Source organism: Eurytemora carolleeae, unplaced genomic scaffold (genome assembly GCF_000591075.1).
Source record: "Eurytemora carolleeae unplaced genomic scaffold, Eaff_2.0 scaffold12, whole genome shotgun sequence".
Lineage (NCBI taxonomy): Eukaryota > Metazoa > Arthropoda > Copepoda > Calanoida > Temoridae > Eurytemora > Eurytemora carolleeae.
Window position 1 is genome coordinate 614,487 of NW_019396142.1, and position 15,525 is coordinate 630,011.

Genomic DNA, 15,525 nt, shown 5'->3' on the forward strand with positions numbered 1-15,525 from the left:
AACGTCATTGATTTTTGAGTAGTAACAAATGGCAAAGAGTGTATCAAAAAAGAGTGTACGTCCTTTTCAAAAGGTCTTCCTTCTTAATTCTTTTTATGCTTAAAATTGACGGAAATATAAAATATTAAAAAAAACTTCAGTATTTCTTAATATCTGAACAAATTTCTCAATATCTCCGTCCAAGGTGCAAAAATGTTGAGATTGTATTTTGGAATATCAGAATTTTTTTATCTTGACTTTTTTCACTTAGGTACAACTGAAATTGTATTAACGATATAATGCTGCGTGGAACAAAGACAATACGAAAATAGTCAATTCCCATGTTTATTGGAACACCCAGAGGAAGATGAAAATGATTCTACTCATTTCTGGGGACCACTGTATATGGATTATATTACAGAACGTAAAAAGGATTAAAAAGATAAAAGTTCTGACGGGAATGAATGGAGTTTAAGGATGAATGAATGATTGAATAGAATTCACTTTTCCAATATAAATTTTCCTTCCCGGCCCTCGGCTCCAACCTTCAATGAAGGATTGTGTGGAAATGCCTGTGAATGTCGTATCCGCATAATTTATTAAATTATGCGGAAATAAATTGAATAAAATTAAATTGCTTTCTGAAAGAGATCAGAAAATATAACTTTCCCACCGCATCTCTCGCTTTCTATCAAAATTGTTAAATCGTTGATATAAACACGGGTTTAATGTTTGTAAGAAGGTTCATTGATGTTTTGAAAGCTTTATCTCTAAATATGACCATGGGAGAAACTAAAATGTGCTCTTTGCAAATACTTGTCTTTGGCGGACACTGGACAGAGCTGTGTATATAACCTACAAACCCAGCCAATTTTTCTTTTGCATTTATTTTTCTTAGATGAACACGTTTGATTTAATTCTCAATATGAAATTACTGATAATTGGTTGAGTTGCTGTGATCAAATATTTTGTACAATTTTATAAATCTAATATTTAATTAATAAACCTAATATTTGAATAGACTACTAAAAACGAAAATGAAGAGACGTCTTTGATCTTCGAATACTATATGGGAACAAAATTGGTCAGGTCTTTTAACCATTCAAAAACTTCCAACACGATATTTGCTGAGGTATTTTGATCGGAAAACAAGTATCAAAAATAATAAATGTCTCAAATAAAGATTAATTGACAAGTTACAAGGATTACGATATTTTAAAGGAGTTTTTTTGTATTTCCCCACTTACACAATACATTTTAGAATACAATGCAAATTCGAAAATTTTTAATGTTTTAGCATTGCTTTTTATGTCTAACGTGCAGTGTTAAAAGGGTGAAAACTTTAGGAGGGGGGGGGGGGGGGTAAAACCATACCTTAAATTCGTTCAGGGTTGAAAATTTTGTCTCTCTTTATGTTTAAATGAAATCACATAAATTGTTCGAATTTCAAAGAAAAGAAATTTAGAAATTCATTTAATTTTGCCAACATGAAAACGCTACAAAACCTGTGAATGGTGCCAATTGAATCTGTTACTATACAGTATAGTTTTCTAAAAAGTGCATTTTTCAAGGCAACTGTAAATAACAATAATGGAATTACTTTATTTCAAAATTGTTTACGTAAAAAATCACCAAACTTTATACCAATATCACTTAAAATTAAAACATTCTTTTCGTTTCTTAAAATCTTAGGAAAGTTAGGGCCTGAGTTCAGATTTTTACAAATTCGTACCGTTTCATTATGTTTTACGTGTAAATATATGTTTTGAGTGCAATATGCGGTTCAATTCGTTACAGTTGAGGTTTAATTTCAATCCAGTTTATCGTGATACCTTCTAGGAAAGCTGTAATATTATATTTCGTCTGCTAGAGATAATACTTGTTTTTTATTATGCTTTGATTGCATACTTACTTAGTAAAATGAGAAATTCACAGTACAATGGCTTTTTTCACTGTTTATTTTGTTGAAATGTTACAATATATCATGCAATGGTTTGCAGAATAATAAAACAATCTTTCACAGTTTACAAAAAATATACTCTGGCAGCATCCGTAGTTCAGCCTGTGCTCGTACAGGGCCATGATGAGGGTCAAATGCATCTGGAGCAGGAGGAAGATCAGGATCATTATAAGCTTCTAACTGTCTTTCAATAACAGAGATTCTCAGCCCTGTAGCCTGGTAATTCCAATAAGCAATACACATCTTTGATCATCTTCTATATCTAAGAGAAGGATTGGTGGATGCTCTGTATCCCCCACATCATGAACCAGGTGCTTCTGTTCAGGATTTATATCTACAGCTTAATCTGGTTCTACTGTCTCTTCTAGTTCTATTTCTGGACTGGGAGATCTGGGGACAGATTTCTCAGAGGCTGATAAATCATCTTTTAATTCTGGCATCAGCTCACCAGCAACAGCTTCTACGTTTACTGTTGGTTTGTCTGCTGCTTCCTCTACAATCTTAGCTGCTTTCTATGCAATCCTAGCTGCTTCCTCTGCTATCTTAGATGTTTCCGGAGTCAATGATCTCTCTCGAGCTAGAGGACTAACAGAAGTGGTTCAAGGCTCAGGAGGATCATCCTCCTGCTCAGAATCCACTAGAAGGGGCTCAATCTCAGGATCTGAAGCTGGCATATAGGGTCTGTGAAGAGCTGCTCTACTAGCAGGACTAAGACTCTCCTTCCATGCTGCTGAGCATACCTTTGGTATCTCACTATCCGGAAACCTCCAGAGAGGACAGAGTGGAATCTGATATATTTTGATCTGAAGTTGGACTGGCTGGTACGGTCAATAAAGGACAGGCCCCAGAAACCAACGGAGACAAATTCACTCGGAGAGTCGGAGGATTCTGATCCTGCATACTCGTGAATGATGATGGGTGAAGAGACATTTGACATTTTTTCTGTGACACCCTGTGAAAATGAAAAAAATAAAAACTAACCTAAACCAATATGGCAAAAAATCAAAGCATTTTTTTCAAACTTTTCAAACAATGAAAAATACTAAGAGTTAAATGCAAAGTGTGCACACTGTGGAAGCCAAACTAAAAGGTTTATAGGCGTATGAGGCAACACTTTTGCATACACCTAAGCTATGGCACAGGATTCATTAACCTCAACTCAGACGGAGGGGTCCGGGAAAAACAAACAGCTTAAATACCTCCAACAATTATGTTAGGGAAAAACTTAACTAAATCCGCGAAAAATTATACAAAATTCCAAAATTGAACCAAATAAACTCTTTTACCTATACTTTAGTAAGAATAACGTTTTCTTGGATTATCTGGAGACAATTTATTCATTTTTGATATATTGGAAAAAAATTTCGCCCCAAAAGTTTGTCTTTTCTAAGACACCCTGTGCAATTGAAAATTGACCTAAATTATTAGGATATAAAACTTACATATTTTCCCTTCTCTAAAATTTACAAAAACATAAAGTTTAAAAGAGTATAATGAAAAAAACTATTTTCCCCAAAAATGCGTGAAAACGGTCCACGCTGTAAGTGCCAAAATAAATAAAGCAAGGAGAATTTTGCATACACTTAAACAATGGCAAAATCTGGATGTTTTTTTTTTTAAATATTTGACCAGGTTGCTAAGTAATATGAATGACTAGCTGAGGTCTTCAAAAAACCGATTTTTTCCTCCAGTTTTATTTATTTAGACACCCTGTGTCAAAATATGACAAAGCAAAAAGCAGCATTGGATTGCATTTGGTATATCAAACAGCCCTGTAGCTAAAAAATAATTACCCCTCCCCCAGGAGGGCATATAGTGCCGGGTAGGACTTTTATACAACTCTCGTTTTATAATTTGTAACTTTTGAATTTAGCAGTTTCTAGATAAATGTAATTTTGTACCCAGTTGCATTGCAAGGGAGCCCTAAGCAATGAGATATAATGTATAAAGAGAAGAAAGAAAAATGTTTTAAATCATATTTTCTTCCATTAGATAAAAAATACAGTTGTACAAGGTGTTCCAATAAACATCGGAATACAGTGACGATTTTGATTTCGTCTTTCTACTAGGAAAGCTGTAATGCGTAGATATTTCGTCTGCCAGAGATAATAATTTCCTTGTTTATGGTTTAATTGCATTCCTGTATACAAAGACAGTACAGTGGTTTATCTTGCAGAAATGTTACACAACATTATACAACGTTTTGCAGAATAAGAAAACAATCTTTAACCGTTTACATTTAATATACTCAAGCAGACGTAACTTTATTTTGACCATTCAAACTAGGTAATACAACACTAACTCTTAACGACGATTTCGAATTTGTTGCTCAATTCCCATGTTTATTAGGACACCCTGTATTATTTTGTTACTAAGGAAGTTTTAACCCTGTGATTATTATAATCTTAGGATACATAATTCAGACCTCTTAGTTGATGTACAGTGATCCAAAACTCATGAGCATTTTGTACTGGTTTCGACATTATTGCGTTTTTTTCTGTAGATTTTTCAGCAACAAAAAAACGACTTTTTCATTAAACAGTGCGTAATTTTCATAGTTCAGAAAGAGACTGAATAGACGGTAAAAAAAGATCAAACTTCAATAATATCTCATTTTCGTAATTGTTCAATAATATATGTACATTGTACACCCATAAGGTCCAAACTACACGGTTACCCATTAAGGATGAAACTTTAAAGACGCTTCTGCAGAATTTGTTTAGTATATACTAATATACAGGGTTACCCACAAAGGATGAGACAGTAAAGACGATTTAAAACTCTTGAGATATGACGATTCTAAGGTTAAATTCAGTCTTCTGTCTTAAACGAAGTCTTTTTCATGTCTTACGCATTGATTGGACAAAGAAAGCAGCAAGTAAGAAGTCATCAATATCAGGAAATATACGATGTAAATTCCGTACAGTCGTCTCCTGCAGTCTCATCTTTTGTGAGTAATCCTGTATATGTACAGTTGTCGACGTATAAATAAATACAATACAGACAACTTTTGATTTCAATTTTTTATATCTACCAAGCTTTAAAGCGGCGTGGATAAAAATAAACATGGAAACAAAGAGAAGCTCCCAATAAACAGCTTCTCTTAATATTTTCTTGTAAACTTTTAATTTGAAAAAAGCATGTCAGAAATTGAAACTTACATAAAAAGTTTTCTTCATTGTATTGATAGAAACGTCGACCACTGTAGCAGAAATCCTTTGTACACCCATCCAAGAGAAAGAAACAATTTTATTAAATCTGAACGTCTCTCGTCGATCTGTCAAGTTGAAACAGCTTGAAATAAAAACAAATTTAAATATCAACGTCAGTCTTACTAAATTCAAACCATGTTTTGCTTTAAGGACGGATATATTTTGTCTTGTCTGTCTGTTTTTATAAAGATATGGAAACAAAACAGGGGAATGGGTTGAATTCTAAAAATTTACCATATATAAAATAATAATTAATAACAAGTAATCCCGATTTATGTATATTTTATCTGTTAATTTGAAAACATGATGTCATGCAAGGTACTAATGCAAGAAAAGTTATTTCATAGGTGTTCACATTTTTTGTACAGCAGTGTACTGTCTTTAGGCGGAAAAGTAAACACAAGACAGATGTCACAGCCTGACATGGAATCCATTTTCACAATAATAATCTATGAAATATTCTGGTTGAAGGAAACTATTATGTGAATTTTCAAAATTATCAAAATTAAATGCTTTTAACCTCCTCGGATACTAAACGAACACTGATGCATCTATTCTTGTTTACAACGAGAACTGGTTTCAATATGTACGCAGAGTATACGCGACAGCAATTAACTTTCATTGCATTACAACCTTGATGTCATGTAAGGGATCGTATGGCGTAAACTGAAATATAGAAAGAAAACGCTAACATCCTCTGCACTTCGCAGTCCTACGGATCAAATCGCTTACTTTTGGATATCTGCAGGGATAGAAATAAAATCAAATATCAACACTTATGCCCCGAATAATGCTATTGGGATGTCGAGATTAGCGCTATTTCAAACTCAAGTTTTGACCTCCTAGGAAGTGTATAATCCATTAACAAAAAGATCACGATCTGTCCTGTTTCCTTATTTGAAGTCAGTCAATATCAAATCAAATCAAATCAAATCAAATCAAATCAAATCAAATCAAATCAAATCAAATCAGACTTATATAAGGATGAAAACAAATATGTTTATCGTCTTAAATTATCTACTAAAACAAGGCAAGCTTAAGTTTTCAGGATAAATCTTTCGAGATTGACAACTAATTTAGTAATAAAAACTATATTTTAATTTTTAATTTTTATTAAATCAATCAATTTTTAGACACTTTTCTTTACATATCTTATTTTAAAAATATGGATATCTGTCCATTCTCTAAAAATGATAATTGTGGATATCAAATATAAAGCAGGTAAACGCTATCTTTAATATATTGTGCATTCCAATTATGAGAAATATTCCAGGTTAAAAAAAAAGTATGAAGTATTGTTGTGTTTAAAATGTAAACAAAATTAAATTATCTAAATACTTGTAAAGGGGGGTAAGCGGTGCAGAGACGAAACTTAGATAATTTTTAGAATCAGGTTTTTACAAAAAAGAAGAAAATTTAGAAGTTAAATTTCCGTTATCGTGAGATTTGAAAACCTTGAAATCAGTTAGAACAAACTAATAAAAGTTAGTCACTGATTCCCAAAAATGAGTACACAAGACTATCAGCGGTTTCGTGAGATCTGATTTTATCTAATAATTTATCTTATTTGATATCCATGGCCCCCTGCACTGTAAGCATAGTTTGTATAAAATGCATTTTGATCTCGGTTGGATCAAATCTCCTAATTCCCAGGGGGTTGGAGCAGGAGGTGGAGCAGGAGCAGGGAGAACCCAACCTCTCCTCCTGACACTGGATACCGGAGTCAATACATTCACAAGAACCTGCAGAAAACAAATAATAAGAAAACTATTCCCTTAACTTTATATATTTACATATTTTCCAAAAAGTTTGTCAAGATTTTGAAAAAAAAAACCTGAAAAGAGACAAAAATACTTTTCAAAATTGATTTTTTAATTGTTTAATTTCCAAACTTAATAGCTTCAAGAATTAAAAAACCCCCCGATAATAGTAACTTAACTTGTATTCTTATATTTAATTACATTGATTTTTTCAACAAAAAAAATTATATTTATGAAACAGTCATGTTGGACATACTTATAGAAGAAAGTCTGTTGAGTAAAATATGCAGAAGTATTAACCTGGAAAGCATCCTGAGATACAGGTGCATCCACAAAGTTTTCTGCTGAGTCGAATATGTTTAGTTTCCATCGCTTCCACAGGATCCAACTCCTTTACACCACTCTCTTTCAGCAGACTTTTCCTAAAAATAAACTTTTAATAGAGATTTAATAATACCCTTTTTGAAAAAAGGGCCAGAGAGATAATTTTTCTCGGTGAAAAAAGTGATTGAAAAACAACAACATATTTTGGTGTCCTCTAACTATAGTAGTGTCCCTTATTTGACGCTAAACAGCATATTCGTGTCCCATTTCATACTGAGAAGTCCCATCCCCCACGGTTCACATATTAAAGTAGCATTACACTGAAAAGTTGAATATTCTGGAATTCCAAATTGAATAAATTGAAGATTAGAATTCAGTAAGTATACGTTCAATCTTTAATAAATAAGGATTGTAGTAGGGCAAGGAAAATTATTTGAATAATCCCCCCCCCTCCCTCCCCCTGAATAAGGTGAGAGATATCAATTATTTGAATAATCCCCCCCCTCCCCCTGAATAAGGTGAGAGATATCAATTATTTTAATGTTTACAGCGGGAAGCTAGATATTTGCTTGCTTCAGCTAGAAAAACAAAACATCAACAATTTATGCAAAGCTCTAATTCTAAACTGGAAAATTCTAAACCAAAAACAGGGCCAATTCTCTATTTCATAAAATGTCGTGAAAATATGTAAAGAACAGTGCAAAATGTGAGTCCAACATTCTTTTATGCGTACTACATTTCTTACTATAGTGTCTTGATTAAATGATAGGAAAATGTTGTTGTATTGCATTCCCGAAATTAAAATTTTTTCAAGAATTGAGAATAATAAAATCAAACTTGTAAAAAATCATTAAAATCTTCAAAAGATTAAGTTATGATATCTTTATGGCTGCTAAATTCTCAACTTTTGAAGACACAAAGAGAAACTGAAAGGTATTCGAGGACTTGTTTACCTTTTAATGTGTCATGATGGTTTTGTTTTTACGAATGTGTTCTTCAAGCTTTTTATTAACATTAACGTTTGAAACGTAAAAAATTGCGTAATAATCTTTGACAATAGGTTTCCCCGTAACGACAATAACGTTTAAAATATAGCTCAATCTATATTTATTACAAGCTGACGTTATTTCATGAACCGTTTAAATTCGTAACCACTTAAAAACAAATTCAGAAGAACCAATTGAAGTAAAACCTTTTTAAGGTTGCCGATTTTTAGGATTTAATTATTTGACAAGAATTTGTCTTGAAGTAGAGACGAACGCAAAACCTTTAAATCCTATGCTTAGCATCGCAAAGTTTCTTTTAATAAACACTAGCTTGGGAGCTTTTTCTGGAGATTTGAACAATCGAGTTAATCATCAAAATTTAAGGCAAATCGGTCAAGCGGTTCCGTCGGATATACAAATAAACAGACAAAGATTACTACTTTATATACAGAAAATATGAATAAACCTGGCTCTGGAGGAAAGAGGGAACAGTCCCCTAGTTCCACATTTTCCTTTACTAGGAGACGGTTGAGGAGGAACATCTGCAGGTTCAGGTTCAAGAGATTTACTCAGGGTGTTCCGTAGACCACTCCGAACCTTCCGGGTCCGAGCCTAAGCATAGCAAATTCTTATCCGAACACAGTTTTTACAAAAATATACCAAATGACTTCCACAGCTGTCAATTTAATAATGATATAAAAGCAAAATGCAGAATTTAAATATATAGAGAGGGAGGAGAGTTGGCAATTTTAAATCTATTTTCACTTTAGAGTCGGCAATTCTTTACATGATGATTTAGAATAAAAATTTATCAAGCCTTCTTGAAAAAACAAAAAAAAAGATTTTTATTTTTACCCACCACAAAACTTACCGATATATCCGTGCAACTTTTCCAGTTGCTCAAATTCTTCTTCTTGGCTCCAGGTTTAGGTTTAGAAGGTTCAAGTTCTGCTCCGGGTTTAGGTTTAGAAGGTTCAAGTTCTACTCCTAGTTTAGGTTTATAAGGTTTAAGTTCTGCTCTGGGTTTAGGTTTAGAAGATTCAAGTTCTGATCCGTCCTCAGGTAATCTCTTGAGTGTGAGTAAACCAGGCTTCTTAACAATACTCCTCCATACAACATCAGTTTCCACGGACGGAGATAATCTTGCAATTTTACTCGGCCTAAACAACATGGTTCACAGTTTAGATCCACTACCTCATGTTCAACTAACCGCCTTTTGACCAAAATTAACGACCTATGATTCACCGACAGCGGGGAGTTGAATTACTTAACGTCCCTAGGGACATTATCTAAATTAACCACCCACTCTGCGAAGTTTAAGGAAAATACATGCATTTTTATCTTACAAAACGATAAAATTTTGTATAACTAATTTTTGTTGAAGGGGGCGGGAGTCGAAGATATATTTTCTCCAAAAAATAATAATGCAAAGATTTTTATGTTCGGTCTTGTTTTAATTTCTCCCCCCCAATGAAAAATGACAACTAAGACTAAATTTCTCTATATTCCTTGCAAAAACACTAAGATGTCCAAGAATTAAAGAGGATGTATTTCTTAATTTAAATTTCTTGCATTTTATTATCTAAAATTGTCGTGCATGAGTTTAAATTGATCGCCACCCCCATAACGTTGACCACTTATCAGATAAACAATATTTGATTTTGTTAACCAAGTGACTAGGTATGTTTCTCCGAAGTATACGAACCTATCAATGCAATTATTCTCTTCAAGGTTAGATGTACAGTAAACAATCTTCGGGTCGGGTGCGTAACAAGATTTCTCCGGAAACTTTGGTTTAGAAAATAGTATCTCTGAATCAGACTTCAAAAAGTTTAAATCTTGAAGCTCAGGTTTGGTCTCCTCAAGGTCAGGTTTAAAGCAGGGAAGATCTTGACTGGGTTTAGAATTGTGCAACGTCTGAAATGTGCTAGGTATCTCCGTGTCTGGTTTGACACAGAGCCGATCCTTTACATCAAGTTTAAGGTTCTCCAGGTAGGATTTACTACAAGAAAAATCTTGCATTTCTGGTTTAGGTTTCTCTGAACACTTTAGATTAATGATCTCCTTCTCCTCTAGCTCCTCCTCCGGTAGATAAACAGTCTCGAATGTGTGATGAGAATACTCCATTCCTACAATCAAATATTCAATTTACTACTAATCAATCAACAATCATAATCATTAAATACACATTCCAGAAGAAATTAATTATCCAATTAATAGATCAACTAACCGAATCAATTAATGAAATCAGTCAATGAAATCAATTAATGGAATCAGTTATTGGAATCAATTAACGGAATCAATTAATGAAATCAATAAAATAAGCGCAGTTAATGGAATCAATTTATGAAATCAGTTAATAAAATCAGTTAATGAAATCAGTTAAAGGACTCAAAAAATGGAATTAATTAATGGAATCAGTTAACCGAATCAATAAATGGAATCAATTTATGATATCAGTTAATGATCAATTACTGGAATCAATTAATGGAATCAAATAATGAAATCAGTTAACGGAATAAATTAATGGAATCAATTAATGGAATCAGTCAATGAAATCAATTAATGGAATCAATTAATGGTATAAATTAATGGAATAAAGTAATCAAATTAATTAATGGAATCAGTTAATGAAATCACTTAATGAAATAAGTTATTGGAATCAATTAACGGAATCAATTAATGAAATCAATTTATTAAAGCAGTTAATAGAATCAGTTAATGGAATCAAATAATGGAATCAATTAATGAAATCAATTAATGAAATCAGTTAATGGAATCATTTAATGGAATTAATTAATGTAATCAATTAATGGAATCAATTTATGGAATCAATTAATGAAATCAATTAATGAAGTCAATTAATGAAATCAGTTAATGAAATCAGTTAATGGAATCAATTATGAAATCAATCAATGAAATCAGTTAACGAAATCAATTAATAAAGTCAATTAAAGAAATCAATTAACAAAATCAATTAAATTAACTTTACAGACCAATAAACCTACAGAAAATTTAATTACCAACCAAGCAAAAGAACAATGAAAAGACAAATTGCAAGAGTTGTGATGAGTTTAACTTACCGAGTGTGTTTCCTCCTTCTTTTGGAACTCCGAGCCAGCCCTGAATCCGGGAGAAGTAGTATACACCTACATCTCCAAACCGAACTTTCCTTAACGTTTCTCCAGGCTTAACCTTTAAACTTCTAGATCCTGTGATTTCTACACCCGGCTCATCCAAACTGGAAGATTGGATTAGATTGTAGGATTTTTTCAGAATAGATTTTTCCTCGGATTTGAACTCCAAATCCTGGAAAACAGGAGGAGAGTTGGTTTCTCCGGTATCTTTTAGTATTGCAATGGTTTCCTTATAATCGTTATCTGTGGATTGTGGTTTCTGTTTATCATACAAAAGACTAGATTCTAGAAGAACAGGGATTCTAGGATTGATTTCAGGAGAACTGTTTCTAAGTAGTGTAAGAGCTTCTCCTTTTCGTTCCACTGAGATTATTGGAGAAATTCCTACATCATTCTTTCCAGTCCATCCAGGACTTTCTTGTATCACTGGACTATATTCTTCATAATTCTTTAATCCATCAACTGCAGTTTTGTTTTCAGGTTTCTTCTCAACTGTGTTCTCATTTTCGTCCTCCACCTGCTCACTTTCCACATCTTCCTTCTTCTCCCCGTCATCCTCTTCAGAGTTCTGCGAAGGATCGTTTAACCTAGTATCTATCAAGACCAGGAGCTTCGGGGACTCAAACTGATCGATTTCCTTAGTTCCTTGACCGTACTTTAAAGGAGTTGAGGAGGACGGCAAATCTTCGGGCTTCCAACGCGGACTTATCACAGACTCACGGAGAACTAGAGATTTAATAAGGAAACTAGATTCGGGTTCAGGTTCAGGTTCGGATTCAGGTTCAACAAGAACAGGAACAGGGGTTATCACAGGATTGCTTAGCAAACAGTCTTCAAAGTATCTCCAACCACTCCAACTTCTCCTCTCCGCTCCCGTCCTTACAGGTTCAAATATAGGCGGGTTAAGACGACTAACATCACCGAAAGACAGGTTCTCCTAAATAAAATAATGTCAAAAAAATCTTCTGAGCAATATCATGTAAATATTGAATCCAGAAATTAACTCGTTTAAAATGTTAGATGTGTAAAAAATTAATTATAAATCCGGACTTCTCATTGGCTAATAATAGAATTTTATAGACCTTAGACTGATCGAATATCCGAACTATTACAAGATAGAAAGATTTATTAATGTCATTTATGAAAGGGGTGTGGGGTGGGTGTATCTATTTATGTCATTGTATTGGATATTATTAAGTGCAAAAAAGTTGTTGACGGGATTTTTGCTTTTTCTAGTTTGTTTAAATTAAAATGAAAGTTTTAAGAAAAATACTTTCATTTTGAACTAAAATTTTTATAGTTTATCCTTAAGTTTCAAATTATTGAACAAATGTCTCAGTATTTTAATTTTTATATCAATATTCATTTTTTCTTGTATTCAGAATCTACAACCTACCTACATACATAACTCGAGGAGTTCAGTGATTTAACTCATTTAAAATAAAATGGTATAATATATGTAAATATATATAACAATTTTCATACTGCCGTTTTACGACTTAAATGTTGAAAATAATAATGATCCTTCCCTGATCTGTAAAGAAAAAAAATGCCCCCACTCTCCTAGTCCAGCTTGATAAAATAAATGGATAATTGATAATCTACCTCTTGGAGCGAGCAGATCTGGGACAGTTCAATCTTCCCAGATTCCAGGAGTTCACTAGTTTCTCGATCTATATCTTCTAAACTATCTTCTATTGAATTCCCTAAAATTGATCCAATCATTTATGGGTTAAAACTTTAATGTATTGTAAATTTGTTCTTTGCTAAAAATTATACGAAAAAATTGGATAGAAGTAAATGAAAAATCCAAGACGTTATTTTTCTGTACTTAATCGTTCTTCTTAATGATGTAATATAAGTATAAATCGTTATAATTTTTTGCTACCAGAAATTATACATTTAAAGTTTTGATGCCAGTTAGTCTTCTTACTAATAATTTATAACTTCCATAAGGCTATAACTCTCCCCCTTTATCACGAAAAACATATTATTGTTAAGTAAAATCAATTAAAGATTGGTATAAATTCCTAAGAAGTTTCTCTTCTTTTTTCTTCTAATGGAAACGTTAGCACCAGAGCTATGATCAAGAAGACTGGATTCTATAAAACTAGGTTCCCTAGAGCTAACACTTAGCTCTTTATCGCCTTCTCTGATTTCAACTTCAGCTGTTTCTGTAGATCGATTCACGGGTTCCACGGATTGATAACTTGGTTCCTTAAATTGAATATTTGGTTCCACCAATAGTGTCTTGAGTTCCAAAGATTGAGAAGTATGTTCCTTGGATTGGAAATTGTCTTGGAGGGAGTTCACACTATCTGAAGATTTCTGGTCAGGTTCCAACGATCGTAACTCATCCCTAACAGGTTCCTTGATATTCAGGATAGATTCCACGGATTTAGAATCTTGAGAATGGATTGTGGATTCATACGAGATAAATGTGGTTAGCTTCGAATGAAGACTAGATTCTATGATTTGTTCAGGAGTTAAGGGTTTTAATCTATGGGTCAAAGACCCAGAACAGTGGTCGTCTTCAGTCTTAAAACATGGTTCAGGTACTTGGCAGTTCAGCTCCGTAATTTTAAAACAAGGGTCCGTTAAACCAGAACCTGGAGCGCTCGAGGTTAATTCTGAATCCTTGTTAGGATTGTGTTCTATCTGTATCCCGGGGCTAGGAGAACTTGGCTCCCGCTCTAAGGATTGATACACTGATTCTGGTCTTTGGTAACTAGTCTCACAGGATTCCTCCGGAAGTTCGTGAAAAGCTCGATCAGACGCAAAGTCCAGAATATTTTTCGGACTAACCTCGTACACTTTACCCAAGAAACGACCGTTCTCTGAAATTTTAGAAAAATATAAATCAGCGGAATAAATCCCCTTCATCTTAAAACCTAGTAGGGGGGGGGGGGTGTAATATCTATAAAAACAAAGGAAACTACTTGCAGGTGGGTCACAAACTAATAATAGGTAGGGGACCTAACAGAGGTAAAAAAATTATAATAGTTTTTGGTTTGAATATAATCTAAATATTGTTCACCTGAGGTCTCAATCTCTTTGCTGCTCCTGGATTGATGAATCCCTGATGAATCCTTCTCCTCCAATGAATCCATGTTGAATATTAATCTAATAAATCCAACAGTAACACGAGCAGTAGCGAGTGTTTCGCGCATCAACTCCACCAGGTTTACAAAATCCTTCTCCAGCAGAGCTCTCTCCCTGATATTGGAGTTAGTGAGCTGATAGATCTGGTGAACTACATCCTGGAGATCAACTTGAACCTGGTAGAATTCATCCAGTAAAGGGAGTCCGTCCATCCTGCATACCTTTATATCTGAAATATTCAACACTTTACACTAAATAATACATAAAAAATAACTAGAGGCGTATTTAAACAAATTCTTGAAAAACAAAACACAAAATTGTGGTTCGATTACATATTTACGTTTTTAAACCAAACACGAATAAGTAATTTTTTTTTGCAATTAGTAAATTAATGTAAACTATTTGTTTTCTCCTGGAGATGAAATCTAACGAAGAATATTTGATTAGTTAATACAGTGATACATAAATATTTAAGTGACCCTCCATGCAAAGATGACAATGCCCGATTCACAATGATACTCTTGAAACCGTTATCTGATCAATAATGGGAAAGATTTCGTCGTTTTTCTAGGTTTAAAAACGCTTAATTCTGATAATTCCCATATGTTTTTATGCAAGAGAAATGCACTTTGTGTAGAGAAACCACAATTGTAAATAATCAGATTTAAAAATTATAAAGATTGATATATTATTAATACTTGATCAGACAAACCTTTTGTTGTGAATCGGGCATTGCCATCTTACCATGGTTTAATTGTGTTATGACAATTGTAAATACATACACAACGTGATGCTTGAGCAATGAAACAATACATTGTGCTTTATGACTAACTAGGACTAGAACGAGATTTTAAACAAACTAAGATATTTAATATAATTTAAGTTTATACATCAAATCAAGGTTACGAGGCAAATAAAAAAAATCATAAAAATGAAGGTATCACACGAGTTATTTGCTTTTTTAATGGAATATTCGATTCACAAGGTGTTACTTCATATTTAATTATGAAATCTGAAGTGTGGGGGGGGGGGGGGAGATCATGTCACAGCATCTACAATACTATT

The 15,525-nt window shown here is 33.3% G+C and overlaps 1 protein-coding gene across 2 annotated transcripts; it reads right to left on the reverse strand.

Annotated features, from left to right (window-relative positions):
- Positions 1–6,295: 6,295 nt before the first annotated feature.
- LOC111696198 (uncharacterized) lies at positions 6,296–15,381 on the reverse strand. Of its 2 annotated transcripts, none has more exons than XM_023465746.1 (11): positions 15,243–15,381; positions 14,396–14,940; positions 13,389–14,195; positions 12,964–13,064; positions 11,305–12,295; positions 9,927–10,350; positions 9,093–9,381; positions 8,688–8,833; positions 7,212–7,333; positions 6,736–6,893; positions 6,296–6,335 (listed from the first exon to the last, which is right to left on the reverse strand). In XM_023465746.1, the coding sequence occupies exons 2-11, from the start codon at positions 14,670–14,672 to the stop codon at positions 6,309–6,311; spliced, it is 3,342 nt and encodes a 1,113-aa protein (XP_023321514.1). In that variant the 5' UTR covers positions 14,673–14,940; positions 15,243–15,381; the 3' UTR covers positions 6,296–6,308. The 2 variants fall into 2 exon arrangements, with proteins under 2 accessions (XP_023321514.1, XP_023321513.1); XM_023465745.1 differs by having other exon boundaries at positions 15,205–15,381.
- Between the last annotated feature and the right edge of the window lie 144 nt (positions 15,382–15,525).

Excerpts from the sequence above, each read along its gene's own strand:
- LOC111696198 (XM_023465746.1), bottom strand. The coding sequence starts at position 14,672 with ATGGACGGACTCCCTTTACTGGATGAATTCTACCAGGTTCAAGTTGAT. Across the intron at positions 9,382-9,926 it reads GAGAATAATTGCATTGATAG|GCCGAGTAAAATTGCAAGAT; the intron begins GTTCGTATACTT and ends CATGTTGTTTAG. Across the intron at positions 6,894-7,211 it reads TATCTCAGGATGCTTTCCAG|GTTCTTGTGAATGTATTGAC; the intron begins GTTAATACTTCT and ends TGTTTTCTGCAG.